Below are 16,111 nucleotides of genomic sequence, written 5' to 3'. Positions count from 1 at the left end.
GAGGTGTACCTGAGGTGAATCAACATCGCAACATGTTCACAAGTGGTCATTGTAAATCTCCAGGTTACTTATTGGTAATGTTAGGAATTTCAGGAGGTGGGGTAGGTTAAATCTTTACCTAAATCTAAATCTTTAAGGTATGGTCACTGCTCCTGCTACTCACATCATTTAATGTGTCGCACAGCACTTCCATGTTTTGGACCATCAGTCCAGTGATGCATAGAGAAACCTGTCATTTCAAACTTAAAAACATAGGTCATAGGTCATGGGGAAAATGTGACTACTACAGTAATAAAACAACAACACTGCAGGTGAGAAAGAAACTGACAACAAAGCTACTGTCACAGACATTTATGTCACTACAATGGATATTAAGTGTGATTACTTGTAATGTTAGTTATCTAATGAAAGGAGATTTTATGGTTGGTTTAATTTGAGTCACTCTTTGTGAGAGGATCGGGTCCAGTAATTCTTACAAAGTTAATGTAAAATGGCAGATACTGTTAATGTTTGTAAAGGTAAGTAAGAGGTGTGAAGAAGGAGTGAGTAGCTAAAATGGACATTGAGTGAACTTACATGACACTGACTATGTTTTTCACTGTATCGTAATATTCTTCATGAACATTCATCCTATGTACTGATAGATTTGTTCACTAATAGAGAATGATAATGTACAGTATATTAGCTAGTTAGTCATGTGCATAATAAAAGATGATTGTTATTAGATGAGGATTAAATGATAAAGAAGAGCTTTGATCTGTTCACTGTTTTATAGGATAAAATGAGATAATCCTTATCTAAGGTACAGCACGAGAATACCAATAAAGTATAAATAGAGGGGGCATCATAGTACTGATATAAAAAAACAATCACGTGTGTCACTATTATGACTTAATGTGTGGGAGAGACTTTGACTATCCTCGACAATTATTAAACAAAACTGGAACTGGAAGCGTTGGGTGAAATATTGTAGTCGTGTCTCTATTCCTTATGAGACAGAATACTGGCTGTTTTAGAGATGAATGTCTTACTGTGAAAACAGGTTAGATAAACTTGCTCTGAATGTTTTCTACTTATGTTCTGCATAAATTTGGGCTGTGACAATTTGTTGATTGACTTGTGCACATTGCTGACTGTTCTTTGGTGTTTTTAACCCACAATTCACAAAGCATCGCTTATGCATGCACATTCAGGAAGTGCACTGAAATATTTTGCATTACAAACAAGTGTGCAGAGACAGGGTTAGGGTTTGTTTTGGAAGAGATGGTAAAACTTGGTTAAAATTTAAGTGGTTCTTCTTAAAAATCTGCATTCTTTCAAGCACAAAATAAGCTTTTGGGCGTGTGTGACATCTAGTGGTCACTGTTTTAGATTTCGGACGGACTCAGCAACAGAGTTGCACAGAGATTTCAGCTGGTGCAGAGTCCATTGCGTCAATTTCCTTGGTTATTGCATGGACTTTGTTCATGAAGGAAATCATTAATTCATGCCATCAACATAAGTGACTAAAAGCTGAGTGCTTCCATTTCATCACAGATTGAAGATAACAGCAAGGTGGATTATAAAATGTTCATATAAATACTGTTCAGCAGGGATGCTCAGAGTCACAGCATCATCAGGCCTGCAGAAGCCCACATCTCTCAAGCAGGTGACTTTTACACGCAGTGTGACAGCATATTTAAGTTAACATACCAAACATTTGATTCTCTCTTATCTGTTGTCAATTTGTCTTTGTTCTTCATGCAGGTCTCAAATTGATTGGAAAGAAATAACATTGCTTAACATGACTGATACTGCAGTGTTCACCTGCTGGCTCCTTTTTCTGCTGTTCAGCCCAGCTGTTCCCATGTGTTTACCCACTGATTTCACCCTGTATGTGGAGAAGCCAGAGTGTGATTTCTGTGTGGCAATCAACACCACTATTTGCATGGGATTTTGCTACTCGAGGGTATGTATGTCCTTTAGAAGAACAGAGGGTCATTAATCTCTTCAGGTAAAAAGAGAACACAAGAAAAAATCATCATACAGAAAAAGAAAAGATAGAAAAGTTCTACATTCTGATTGGCTGGAAGGTGTTTTTCCTTCAAAAAACTTAGTTAAGCCAAACAGTCAACTTCCATTTTATCATAACCAAAGTGTTAAACTGTGTAAATTGAGGGAACAGTCAAATCATATGAAATAAAAAAACAGAAAAGATGAGGATAATAAAGAATAAAAAAAAGAATAAAATACTTTTAACACAATTATATGAAATAAATAAAAATAGAACAAAGTCAGATTGAGTTGTAAAAACATGAAAATATATATTTTTAAATGTAGTTACAGTATTTCATTGTGCATATACTATTTTTGTTTTATCAGGAAACTACAATAATTTGGGGGTTTTTTTTCATTCAAAATATAATCTTCAACAGAAAGTTTAAAATTGTGTTGTTGAAAATAACAACTAACATTTGACCAAAATTTGACCCCGTCATCCATTACAAACATAGAACATTAACATTTTAAGATATTGTCCCTTCAATAAGCACATGACGCACATTTATCAAAAAAAAAGTTCATGGTTATGTTTGACATCAGGTAAGTCATAAAAATGACTATTTTGGAAACATTTTGGAAACAAGCGCCCTTAATGACGTGTTATGAGCTCACGAGACTGAAATGTGAATGAGATCATTAATGTTCTGTCACTCCTGTGTTTGTTTGGTAACCAGGACAGCAATATGAGGGATATACTCGGCCCGCGCTTCCTCATCCAGAAAGGTTGTACCTATGACAAGGTGGAGTACCGCACAGCCATACTGCCCGGCTGTCCTATCAACGCCAACCCTGTCTTCACCTACCCTGTGGCCCTCAGCTGCCACTGTGGTGCCTGCAGGACTGACAGCGATGAGTGCGCCCACAGGACCAGTGTGGACGGAGCTAGATGTACCAAACCAGTTAGACGTATCTACCCATACCCTGGCCAAAGCAACTACGTCATCCCCTTCTGATTCTTTTACTGTTCTCATCATGTTTGTTGCAATTACCAAACTGGAACTGAGTGATTCATGAATGTTTGGAGGAAAGACAAATGACATCCTTTAGCTTGTGATGGAGACAGTGATGTGTGTACTGCCTGTACTGTTACCTATTGTACCAGCCGGTTTTATTGTCCCTTTGTTGCCCAACGTGTGTGTGCTGCAGCTCTGCTTCTCAGTTTACAAAGGGGGTTGATCCTGGTATGTATTTTTGTCAGCGTCATTATTTATCCACCTCTACACTCATGTGAGTGTGACTCCCAGACTTATTACTCTGAAAGAGATACTCTGAAAGCAACTCAATTAAAGCTAAAGCCTCTAAATAGCTCTCTGACTAAGCTGTGCTTCACTTAATCACATGTTGTCCCGTAGCTTTCTGTTTACTACATAACAAACACAATTCCATGACACTCCACAATGTCACCTCGAACATACTATATTTGCCTCAACAGTCTTTCTGGAAGGCATGTGATTGCTGATAAACTTCTTCTTGTGAAATGGATTATCAGTGAGGATGATGAACCACATCTTTAGATAAGATGCATTAAAATGAACACAAACTGTGTCAAATTTGAACACATAAATGGGTTTGGGGACAACGTTTGTGTTGATTTTGATTTTGTGATGCTGTAAATTACATTTACAAAGAAGCGTAAGTGTAGATGTGTAATACAAACACATTTTGTGCTGACCTTTGCTACACACACTGTTAAAAACAAAACCTGAAAACCAACACTATTATGTGTATATATATGCTGTACTTTTTTCCCTTTTTTTAGCCTTTTAATGGTAGTAAAGAGATATTTTCAGTATTAATACAGTTAATCAACAAGACATTTTTTTCTTACTCTTACTCCCAACCTGGCACCACAGGTAGAAGGTTTTTAAGTCGTGACCCTTCTTGTACAAGTCGGGGGGGAGCAACTGACAGCAAAGCTGACACACAGATACACGCATAATGTTAATTAAACCCACTAATATAAAACATTGTGTTGGGCGGAATTAACAAATACACAGTCTGTGTTTATATTAAATATACAGATAACTATGTGTAAAACAGCTCTGTTTAAAATGGACACAACATGTAAAAGACAGTAGTACACAGTAAATGTGTACATTTTCAACACATTCCTTCTAAAAGTGTACACAAATACTAGTCACAGGTCACGCAGAAGACTCACCAAACTTACAGTGTGAGTTTAACTGTTGAGTAATTCTGTCTCAAGTTATGTGTGTAGTTTGTCATTCACAAAGGGGAATTTGTGAAGACAGCTGGGGCTTATTAATAGCACAGCAGTTGAGAGTAGGAGAGTGTATGATAAGTCCATCATCATGTGGATCTCCGTGACATCGCTCTCTCGTCACCTTATAGTCTGTCACTGCTGGATATCACAGCATTCTTCTGTTAGTGTGTGTGTCAAACTGCCTTCATGTCAATAAAAAAGTATTTTGTCAGATGAAATAAGCCCAGGCTCAGTTCTTGTATTGTGTGTGTTGTTGGTTCTGGAGCTCTTAACAGCTTCTCACCTTTTTAACAAACAATTTAGGAACTCATCACCATCTGCATTACTCCCCATATCAACTTATGCCTGTGAGCCACTGACGCCTAACACAATTCATAAAATTACAAACCTTGATGCAACTTACAAGTGAGGTGTGGTTTTTGGGTCAGACATGGAATGAGTCCCAGTTAACTGTATGTGGGAAATATCAATGGAAAACCAGTTCATAATGTGCTGACAGACAAGACTTATGCTCTTGAGCCACTATAGCCTTTAGAAAGCTTGTACAACTTCTGACAACCTGACACTCTGTTTAACCTTGCCAACAGTAAGTTGACAAGATGGTGGAGTATTATCCAAGGGAACTCTTCAGTTCTAACTAGTCTGGTGATACCAGACAATCAGAGATCTCCACCTCCCAAAGCGTTTAGAGACTGACATGTGAGTCTAGTTCTAATTGACTGTCGGGGAATCCCAGGTATTTAACCCTTGTGGGGTCGTTATCAAGGTCATTGATACCACTTGGTTTGTTAGTGTTCCTGGCTGTCAGTCGTTGGAGTCACATGAGGCCAAGTGTAAATAAATGACAGTCGTTGGAGTTGTCATGTGAATGGTTGTTAAGTCTCCTGGGAAGGGATGAAAGGACGGCATTGTAGTTGGAGGATAAGTGGTGTTGTAGACTTTCTTCTCTGTTGAGTGATGGTTTCTCTACACTAAAATAGATGGCCTCCTTCACTCCTCTTTCAAACCATCTGTCCTCCCAAAATATATACGTTGTTGTCCTCAAAAGAGTGTCTCTTATCTTTCAGGTGTAGGTAAACTGCTGATTGTAGTAATAGTGATTTTTTCATGTTATGGATGTTCAAAAACATGTCCTGAGTGCAGTTTGACGATATGGTCCAGTTTGGCTTTATTGTACCTGTAATTACACTTAACTGGGGGGTAAATTATGCAGAAAAAACTTTATGTTCACAGCTGACCTGATTTGACTCATCAAACTATCGGACAGATATGGCACAATGGTTTGAATTGCCCGGCTGAAATTCCCTGTGTGGTGGTGTTTTGAAAACCCTAATACTATAATGGATAAAGCAGTGGATGAAATGGAATTTGCCTCCATCAGCACTCCGAGAGAGGCAGCTATGTGGTGCACATACCAATCACTCTTTCATTCAAACAATCCATACAGTTTTGTTTGTGTTGTGTTTATTCAACTAGAAAAAAATGTGAAGATTTTTTGTTTTTTCTGTGGCTGCACCACAACCAATGGCGCATAGGTGCTGTTTTAACACATTTGCATTGTTACAGATGGTCCTTTTTTTATATATTTGTGCTTATTTCAGTTTACTATAATTGCTGGATTGTATGCGCACAAGAGAAAACAGAAATATAAAAGCAGTACAAATATTTGAGAGCCATCTCGGATGACAAACTTTGATGCCAACACTCAGTTTTATTTATAAAAAGGAAAATCAAAGATTGTTCTTCTTAAGGAAATTCTTAAATTTTCACAGAAATTTTAATGTTTTCAAATCACTATTGAAAGTAATCTACAAGTCTCCTTCTCTGCAAAAGTGTATTTAAAAGTTTCAGCCGTCCAAATTAGTCCAATCAAGTAGATATCTTTCAATGTTACAGTCTTTTTAGTGCCAAAGTCCCCCTTTTTGTGACTTCTTTTATTGAGTCACTTTTAACATTTGCTGATTTGGTAACCTCAGTCTACAAAACAAAAACATGTTGGCAAAAATTGTGAATGTGTGCCGTAAAGTCACTAGTGTTCATTGTAATGATCTTTGTCATTTGTATCAAGTTAGAGCCACACAGAAAGCCCAGGTTGTCTTACTGCACCCCCAGCAGCCTTTACATAGTGAGTTTAATCTGCTTCCATCAGACCGGAGGTTTTACCTCCTGGAGGCAACACAAACAGATATATGGGTGTTTTTATTCCATCAGTGATTGGCTCCTTAGATAATATTGGCGTTTTCAGGCTTCAGTGCCCTTTTATGATGGTTTAGGTGACAAATGACAACGACAACAGCAAAGTTGGTATTATCCTGTGTACTTTAATTCCTTCTTTTGTATCTGTGCTATTGACTGTAAGCCAAATCGGCCCTCAGGGATATTTAAGTCTGGTGAAACAGGTTTTTCTTGCGATAATCATTTCTCTTGTTCATACTGGCCAATTAGAAAATTCCTTCATAATGCACTTACAATGTAAGTAATCCACAAGCCTCCTTCTGTGCAAAAATGTATTCAAAAGTTTACTTGCAGCTAATATGAAACTTCAGCCATCCAAATTAGTCAAATCGAGTAGATATCTTTCAACGTTACAGTCTTTAGTCCCTCTTCTTGTTACTATACTTCCACCGCAGCTCAACTGGGAAACACTGTCCGAGGAAACACAAGGAGGGAATTTGATGCTAAAAATACTGCACATGTGGCAGATATCCACTTGATATGACTAACTCAGACTGCTGAAGCCTCATATAAGCTTCAGATCAACTTTTAAAAGCATTTTAGCCGAAATGACTGTGTTGACACACTGTGAATTTTGGCCCTCATCACTTACATCATTTAAAGCTTTACTCTACTCTAAAAATAGGACATAAATATAATGTGTGTAACCAGCCATAGTAACACCTGGTTTCAATGTTAGAAATACTCGATTGACTTAAAAATGTAAACATAAGACACCCATATGTTCGATATATGTTCATGTTCTTCATTATCAATTTTGCAAGTTTTTCTGATCAACATACAGCATACAAACAGCTTATTATCATGCAGCTTATAGTAAATTTGCAAAATTGTCCAAACTATTTACAAAACAGACCATCCGTGTAAGCACTGGAGAATCCATCCGTGTGACTGCTCCTTGTTTGGCATCAGGGTTTACAGTGAATGTTGATATGATCCCTGATTATCTGATTTCTGGCCCTGCTTCAGCTATTTTCAGAAAACTGGATGACTAGATGTTTGGCAATCTGACATTAAACATGAATACGATACACAGAATAACCTGACAACCATCCACAATTACTTTTCAGCTTCAGTCATACATCAGCAGAAAAATATACAGGTTCTGGATGCCTTGCCTTGTACCAACATGTCAGATAAACCAGTTCCTGTGCCAACAAGAGCACCTGTGATTGCAACGCATTCATTAGAATTTTCTAAACCCAGGAAAATCCCTTTGTGAAATTCAATAGGCTACCTTTTGTTACTGGTTTAACTGAAACAAGAGATGGACGATGTTTGTCGATGTTTTACCACTTCAATACACCTTTTTTTACTTTTATTTAGCTGGTGCATTATCTCCAATGAGCATGAAGGCTCGTTTTCATCAAAAAATGTGCTTTATGTACACACTGTTGCACACAATCATATCTGTGAGTACCTGCCCTGGACAATCACAGTGGCGGTCCAGCAGTTCAGAGTAAGGTTACCTCAACAGTGGGCATTTCAGCATTAGGTAACGAGAGAAGGGCGAAACTCATCAACTTCCCCACCCACGTTTATTTTATTGAAGAATGAAGAAACAAGTACCAACAAGTATGGAAGAAATATTCGGATACTTCACTTCAGTAAAAGTAGCACTAGCACAATTTAGAAACTGTCTGTAATTTATCCTATTTTAATGAAAGTATTATCATTATCAAAAATAAAAGTATTTGCACTGCAGAGAAATTGCCCCTACCAGAACTACTATATATATTATAATTATTTTTATATCATGGCTGATGCAAGCAGCATGTTATTATAACTGGTCAATAGGGAGCTAATTTGAATAATCTTGCAAACTGTTGGGTCATATTTTATAAACTGACAAAATGTTTTGTGTGTGAAATATTAATCTGCAAAACACCTATTCTCTCTACAATGTAGTGGAGATTAACTTTATTATTATTATTATTATTATTATTATTATTATTATTATTATTATTATTATTATTATTATTATTATTATTATTATTATTGTTATTATTGCCCCACAGGGAAATTGGCTTGCAGTGTATGCCATGTGTGGTTTGTAGTCATGCATGGCCTACATCCTTCATAAAATTCATAAAACTACTACACAGCACCGTCTAGCTGTGCTCATGGAGTAGAAGTATAACGTAGCACCAACCTATGTGCACCAGAATAGAATAGAATAGAGTAGAGTAGAATGATGTCATTTCCCTGCTTGATCCAAAGTGATCTTAATGCCATTATGATCTTAGCTTATAGACTTAGAATGAGACCAAGATCATCTTAACCTCAAGATCGTATTGGGACATGAGCCCTGACCCCTTCACCGACCTTAGGCTAATGTCTCATAGTAAAACCCTAATATAGATGTTTAACTTTACGCATTTGTGTCATTTTACTTTTAATCATTAAGAAATGACAGAATTATTCGTCTAACAATAGTTTCTTTCATCTTACACCCTTTACCATCTTTGTAGCCGTTTGATTGGTGGAACAGTTTGATTGATCGGTCTGCCGCCCAATGAAAGAAGAGGGGCGGTCAAACTAGCCAATGAACCTCTCGTATGAAAATTTGCAAAGCGGTGATTGGTTTAAATCCAATGGCAGCGTAAATTCGGGTAAGTCCCCCGGTTAAAACTGAATGGAAATTTCCAGTCTGCCTTACTCGTAGCTATATTAACAGACACAACCGGCAAGACGGACGCTACGGAACTCAACTAAACGGCACGAAACGAACTAAAAGAACCACTACAAGATAATCTTGAGGTGAGTAAAATGATTTCCAATTATGCAATTATGGGTTTTTAAAGTCACAAAGTTGTCCTTTATAGCCGGTTTGTTTCGTTCTCATGGACGGTATTGTTCTGAATTGATAGCTTAGCTCACGTAGCTAACCAACCGTTAAGTTAAGTATAGAAGTGAAAGCAACGTCTGTTAACCGTTAAGAAACAACGCTTTCCCTCCTTATTTCTATCCGTAACTTTAAACCCAAAACCTTAGTTTTCTGTGACGGAAGATGCTTAATGCTGGACTTTTGCTTCAAATGAAATAAAGGGTTTGCATTTTGCTACAAGAGGAACAAAAGCTCTTTCTCGTTGATTTTGCATTATCTCCTTAAAACACTCTTACGGCAAAGTGATGCTTGATTTGGGGCACCGGCTGCTCGCATGTTACTTGGAAATTTAGCTCTTTATCAGTATGAAGAATGTATGAAAGGCGGTAATGCCCATTTATGGTGTTCCGGTATGTGAGCTATAACACGCCCACCGGTTGTACTACTCAGATTGCAAGTGTCAGTCATCCTGCTGCATCACGGTCCCGTGACTCTGAGGCACAAAGATAAGCCAAAGCCTGTGCTGTGGGTGGGGATAAGCTGCTAGATACACCCAATCTGTGAACAACCAGGAACCCGCCTTTACATATAGGCTATATATTCTTAAGTAACTCCAACCTTTCATATCTGTCTAGGAATCTATTCATTGACTGAAGAACACTTGGACCTACACATTTCTTCGTTTCTTAGTGAAATCTCCTGTCCTTACTTCAAAGTCATCATGTCTCAGCAGCAGATCAGGTGAGTGTCATATATTGTTATATTTCTCCGTATAGTATGCGTGGACAGATGTAAAGTTTCATTGGTGGCACAAGAGCTGAAACAGTTAGTTGATAAACAGAAAATTAATTAGCAGCTATTCTATATTACTCTGTTACAGCTTCTATAATAAGTGGCAGGTTAATCGATAATGAAACAAGTTGTTAGTTGCCCCAGTTGGCATTTGGCACCTCAACACCACAGCTAGGGGCTGCAACCATAACTTATTTTCACCATCAATTAACAAATGGAGAAAATGTCCATTACATTTTTCCTCAAATTGCTTGTTTTGGCTGACCAACAATCCAAACATCAAAGATATTTAATTTACAACAGAGAATTATATTCCTACCTTCATCTTATTTTTAACCATTTATTGTTCACAATGTTAAGGGTTGATTTTCATAACTGAGTGTTTGTTTTCCTTTTTGTCTACTCCTTTCAGTCTCCCAGCCAAGCTCATTAACGGCGGTATCGCTGGCATCGTTGGTGTTACTTGTGTGTTCCCCATTGACTTGGCAAAGACCAGGTTGCAGAATCAGAGACGAGGTCAGCAGGTCTACAAGAGCATGTGAGTATTTTTAGTCTTACACGACACACTCATTCTTTCGTCATTACACCCACTACGTCCCCTGTAAAATCCAGTTCTATTCTTGCTAATCCCACACACACAACATACATCTGAGTGAGTAGGATAATGAGTGACATTCCTGACTTGATGGATCATGACTAGTGTTCACCTTCCTCACTCCTCTCCAGTGAGATGGGCCAAACACCTTTTAAAAATACCTTTGAAGGGTGGAGATTCCCATTTATCAAGTGGAGTCTATGTTTCCTTAGAGCAGTCACTATTCTCTAACCCACATTCTTGTTAAGTTGTTAGTGGGTTTAAATAATTAAGTAAGTATTTGTTTCTTTGCTCCACTCCTTTTTTAAAATTAGCCTTACTGATAATGTTTTTCTTTGCTGTGTTTTCTGTAGGATGGACTGCCTTGTCAAAACAGTTCGATCAGAGGGCTACTTTGGAATGTACAGAGGTAAGATTTATACACATCTGAATATAATAACCAGCGAGCTAGAACATATAGAAGTGCTACAAAAGGATTAAATGTAGGAGGGGGGGGGGGGTAAGATTTTTCTCTGGTGAGGTAGAACAGTGATATAACTACTGGGTGCACCTAGTCTTTACTGAGCGTTCAGATACAGTGTGTTGTTGGTGCTTGATTTACTTAGAAATATGGTAATGAGTTATAAAAAAAGAGAAGTGGCCAAAGCTGTTCTCATGTTAAGTGGTTTTTACTACTTTTACCTCTTCTATGTATAGACGGTTTTAGTAGCCTACATGCAGTGTATGAAAACTGAAAAATGTACTGTTTTCATTATCAGTTCATTTATTGCAATGTAGAAAAGAAGTAGTAGAATCTTAATGTGAGGAAAATGGAGGCCTTTAGTGTGGGTCTCTGCTTGTGTGAGGAATGCTGTTTGTTTGCATCTGTGTTTTTCATATTACAGACTTGGGTCCCCCTGGGATATTGAAGGCTAGCCGATAAGGCGCAGCCACGCTGGAGGCAAATCATTAAATGGTTCTTACAATATTGCTCTACTTAAAACTATAGGCACACTGTTTTTGTTTTGCCATCTATTCGTTCTGTATTTTGACTACTCGTCAATAACTTCTTGGCTGTCTCTATACTGTCCTGTCAATTTCGTTGTGGATCCTCAGTTTCTAGACTATGGATTGTGCCTTTTGCTGACTTTGGTTGATCTTGTAAATGAATCTGTGGAGAACTTTTATAATAAGATGTTTATCTGAAATGTTAACAGTCTCACAGATTGATTTTTAAAGTTGACCTAAAGTTTGTGAACACAGTACATAATCAAGGATTCGGTCTGTCCTTTCACTAACATCTCCTCTGTCGTCTGTCTGTTTGTTGTCATTAACCTACTTACTGACTGGTAGCCCTCCTCTAGACACACAGATTTCCTTTCTTGAAATTTTCTCCACACATAGTGGACCCTGTGATCATAAAATAACTCACTTCATAGACTTGATGTTTGCATTCCACTCTGGACATTCATTAACCTCCTAATTTCTTTTCCTTGTCTTATGTTTTGCTTGTTTCTCATTTTCCCTCTGAAACATGTTTTTAAATGTAATTTCTCGATGTAATCCCCCTTCATCATTACGACTGAAGCTTTTGACTTGTCTTTTGTGTACGTTAGCTATACAGTGGACATTCTAATGTTGTAATGATAACGGCGGGGAATGTTTTGTACATGTGCTAAATGAAAACTTGATTGTGGCTTCAGTGGTAACTGTGTGTGGTTTTTTTTTTCTTCAGGTGCTGCTGTAAATTTGACCCTGGTTACCCCTGAGAAGGCAATCAAGTTGGCTGCTAATGACTTGTTCCGCCATCACCTTGCCAAAGATGGGTAAGCAATAATCCTCCTTATGGAATAATCTCATGAAAATACAGTATCTCGTCAGTTGCGTTGCATAATATTTCTCTTATCTCTTATCAGAAAGGGCCTGACAGTGGTTAAAGAGATGCTGGCTGGTTGTGGTGCTGGTATGTGCCAAGTCATTGTCACCACCCCAATGGAAATGCTGAAGATACAGCTACAGGATGCCGGCAGACTTGGTAAGAAGATTACAGTTTATGTTGACTCTCTTATGCATAATAATGTGTTTGTAACATCTCGAGTAGGATTTAGAAATGGTGGCACATTTTACTCATATCCATTGTGTGTATATTTATATATTTTGTCTTTTGTCCAAAGCGGCTCAGCAGCAAAAGCCAGTCATGATGTCTCCCACCAAGCTTGTGGCCACCAACACCATGCTCAGTCGCTCCTACAACTCCGGCACGGTGGTCACACCACCTCGAGCTGTGTCGGCTACACAGATAGCAAAGGAACTTCTCCACACTCAGGGCATCCAGGGGCTCTACAAAGGTCTGGGAGCAACACTGATGAGGTACTTTTTTTTTTTTTATTCCCTGTTCAAGAGGAAGCAGATGTGAACTTGTTACGACTGTTTACTCTGTATCAGGTTTCCAGTCTGAAACATTTTGTGTTTGATTTATTTCAGGGACGTTCCCTTTTCTGTCGTCTACTTCCCGTTGTTTGCCAACCTGAACCGCCTAGGCAAACCCAGTCCTGAGGAGTCCTCACCCTTCTACTGGGCTTTCCTCTCAGGCTGTGCAGCCGGATCTACCGCTGCAGTGGCTGTGAACCCCTGTGATGGTGAGTGTTGAGAGCCTCGATGTGTTTGTTGTATGAGCAGCAACACTGTGATGTATCTGGAGTATTGTCTAACTGTTATTTCCTTTCTCTCCAGTGGTGAAGACCAGACTGCAGTCACTGAACAAAGGGTCCAGTGAGGAGTCTTACAAAGGAGTTGTGGATTGTATAAGGTGAGATAGTCGAGTCATTCACTGTGTTACATAATGGCACTTTTTTTTTCTCCTCTTTGTGTGCCTAAATAAATATGTGTATAAATAAACCCATCCCTCTGTGTCTCCACAGTAAAATAATGCAGAAGGAGGGACCGTCTGCCTTCCTGAAAGGCGCCGGCTGCCGAGCTCTGGTCATCGCACCTCTGTTTGGCATCGCGCAGGTTATGTACTTTGTTGGTGTTGGAGAATATATCCTGGACAACTCACCTCTAAGCCTCCTGTCAGCATGAGACCACTTCGACGTGCTGGCTGGATATACATGTGACATTCTGAGTGTAAATGGATGGAACAAGTGGCAGCTACATACATCAGTTTACAGCAGAAAAAAAAGAAGAAGAAGAAGAAAAAAAAAAAGAAATGAGACAGTCTGGTCTGACCAGTCAGAAAGGCTTCCGGGTTTGAAGACTATCACCTACCATCTTCTGTATGGTCTGAAAGCTGTGTTGCACTTAAACACTTTTGTGGCTTATTCAGAAGGCTACTGCCAACGTTTGCAGTTGAAGCTATTAGCCTTACTGGGTTGAGGGACTCAGAGTTGCAGTGTTATTCTTTCTTTGTCCCTAGACAGTCCTGCTGTGTTTCCCTCTGTGAGGGAGGGGAGCTGGGAATCACTCCATCTAAGAGACAGACCTGTTTTTGTTTTCTCTTCCATGCTATCCCTTTTCACATTATTTTGTATGTGTATGCTACAGTTTTATTTTTGACTTGCTGAATGCAGTAGTTTGCAGTTTTTTGTTTTTTTTTTGTATGTGTTTCTTTCTTTTCCAAGCTGTCTCATGTTACAAAACCCTCAAGTTGGAACAAATGTATCAAGTGAGGGTGTACATTAGGGCCCAATTTACACCATTTATTTCAAAGGGATCTATTTTTTTTTTTTTTTTTTTTTTTACATATATTTTCAGCAATAACTGAGTGTACATGTTTAATTTTACTGATCATGAACCTTCCTACTGAAATGGGACCATACGGTTTACTAAACCATGAACAGTGTCCTGATAGATACTTGATATTAGCCCTACAGTTGTTTAGCTGTGAACCACATTCTTTGTATCCTAATATCTGCAAAAACTTGAGATGCATTCATGCACATTATATATATATATATGTATGTGTTTGTCCACATAACCTCAGTTAAGATATTTACATATGCATACTTTTCTGATTTGACTCCTAATTATCAGCCGTCTTTGGTTTATGCCTTAACAGAGCAGACAGACATTTCTGTCTGATTCTGGAGAAGCAAAGCTCTCGGCCAAAAAAAAAACATTATTACCGTTACTGTGAGCATGTGAAAAATGACTGTTACCATACTTTGTTTTTTGTGATGGCTTTTTGTACATACAGTGTATATATATGTATATATATACATTAAAATTTGCAATGCACTCATTCTGTGTGACTGGATTTATTGACTGCACAATAAGAGACACTGCATGAAGGATGATATTAAACACAACCACAGATGGCGGAAATGAACTATGTTTGGCTGCCATTTTGTCACAGACACTGTTATAACTTGTCTACAACACTACAGCTGAGACGACGGCACACGGTCTGTAACAGGCAGGAGCAACAGTTTTTAAAATGTACTGGAGCAGAAATGTCAATTTCTATAATCAGAGCTTTTTGATATTAACAATGTGCTTTATATTTTTGGTAAGTTATCAAGGAAAATTCCAGTTTGACAACTATACATTCATACAGAAGTCAGTGTTACATAAGCCTGCACCCACCTGCCTTAGCACAGCCTGTCAGTCCTGATTAGACCCTCCCACAATGTTATACAACTCTGCCCTGCAGGCCTGTACCTCCCTTTTTTTTCCCCTCCAAGCCCCTGCATGCAGAACAAAGTGTTTCAATATGGACTTTTCACCATTATAATATTCTATTTGGTTGATATATCGTGAAATAATACATGAAAGTTTAACAGATTCCTGTGCTTAGTCCTATGTTAAGTAAGGTGAAGAGAAATGCCAGATTGTTGATGTATTAATGACATAACCTACTTGTAATATTTTAATATTTCCTTTGTATAGGAAAATCATCCACCATCCGACTGTTCACCCATTCAATCCATTCTTGACTACAATAATAAATCCTGTGTTTAAATGTGCACCTGCAGGTGTATTTGAAGCTTTCAAGCACATCTTGTGGCCGATGTAGATGGAGTTGCTCAGTGTGTCTGTAAGTGAGTTGACCCTGTGCTGAATGTCACATATTGATGCAGGTTTACATGCAGTACTGTGTAAATGTTTTAGGCACTAAAAGTAAAGTGAGGACGCTTTCAAAAATAATGTTATAAATAGTTTTTATTCATCAGTTAACTTCAAAGGTTCAATAAAGAGAAAAAACCTAAATGCAGTCAATATTTGTAGTGAGCAGCTTTGCCTTTAAAACAGCATGAGTTCTCCTCGGTACACCTGCACACAGTTTTTCAAGTTACTTGGCAGTTCAGATGTTCCTTCATCTTGGAGAACTCGTCACAGTTCTTCTGTGGGTTTAGGTGTCTCAGTTGTTTCTGTCTCTTCATGTGATCCTAGACTGACTCCATGATGTTGAGATCAGGGC

The 16,111-nt window shown here is 38.3% G+C and overlaps 3 protein-coding genes across 3 annotated transcripts in view; 2 read left to right on the top strand and 1 right to left on the bottom strand.

The window, feature by feature from the left end:
* Positions 1–16,111, bottom strand: part of LOC122980554 (adenosine receptor A1-like) — a 719,840-nt gene that overhangs the window by 564,673 nt on the left and 139,056 nt on the right. The gene's annotated exons all lie outside the window — the stretch shown is intronic.
* tshba (thyroid stimulating hormone subunit beta a) lies at positions 73–4,469 on the top strand. Its single transcript, XM_044348693.1, has 3 exons — positions 73–1,648; positions 1,747–1,948; positions 2,715–4,469. The coding sequence occupies exons 2-3, from the start codon at positions 1,784–1,786 to the stop codon at positions 2,991–2,993; spliced, it is 444 nt and encodes a 147-aa protein (XP_044204628.1). The 5' UTR covers positions 73–1,648; positions 1,747–1,783; the 3' UTR covers positions 2,994–4,469.
* slc25a55a (solute carrier family 25 member 55a) lies at positions 9,141–14,928 on the top strand. Its single transcript, XM_044348685.1, has 10 exons — positions 9,141–9,259; positions 9,962–10,067; positions 10,531–10,656; positions 11,067–11,122; positions 12,428–12,518; positions 12,609–12,727; positions 12,867–13,062; positions 13,177–13,331; positions 13,426–13,501; positions 13,614–14,928. The coding sequence occupies exons 2-10, from the start codon at positions 10,048–10,050 to the stop codon at positions 13,771–13,773; spliced, it is 999 nt and encodes a 332-aa protein (XP_044204620.1). The 5' UTR covers positions 9,141–9,259; positions 9,962–10,047; the 3' UTR covers positions 13,774–14,928.

Source organism: Thunnus albacares, chromosome 4, assembly GCF_914725855.1.
Source record: "Thunnus albacares chromosome 4, fThuAlb1.1, whole genome shotgun sequence".
NCBI classification, from domain to species: Eukaryota; Metazoa; Chordata; class Actinopteri; order Scombriformes; family Scombridae; genus Thunnus; species Thunnus albacares.
This window is presented reverse-complemented; position numbering and strand designations above follow the sequence as displayed.

Excerpts from the sequence above, each read along its gene's own strand:
- tshba (XM_044348693.1), top strand. The coding sequence starts at position 1,784 with ATGACTGATACTGCAGTGTTCACCTGCTGGCTCCTTTTTCTGCTGTTC. Across the intron at positions 1,949-2,714 it reads TGGGATTTTGCTACTCGAGG|GACAGCAATATGAGGGATAT; the intron begins GTATGTATGTCC and ends TTTGGTAACCAG.
- slc25a55a (XM_044348685.1), top strand. The coding sequence starts at position 10,048 with ATGTCTCAGCAGCAGATCAG. Across the intron at positions 11,123-12,427 it reads CTACTTTGGAATGTACAGAG|GTGCTGCTGTAAATTTGACC; the intron begins GTAAGATTTATA and ends TTTTTTCTTCAG. Across the intron at positions 13,332-13,425 it reads GGCTGTGAACCCCTGTGATG|TGGTGAAGACCAGACTGCAG; the intron begins GTGAGTGTTGAG and ends CTTTCTCTCCAG.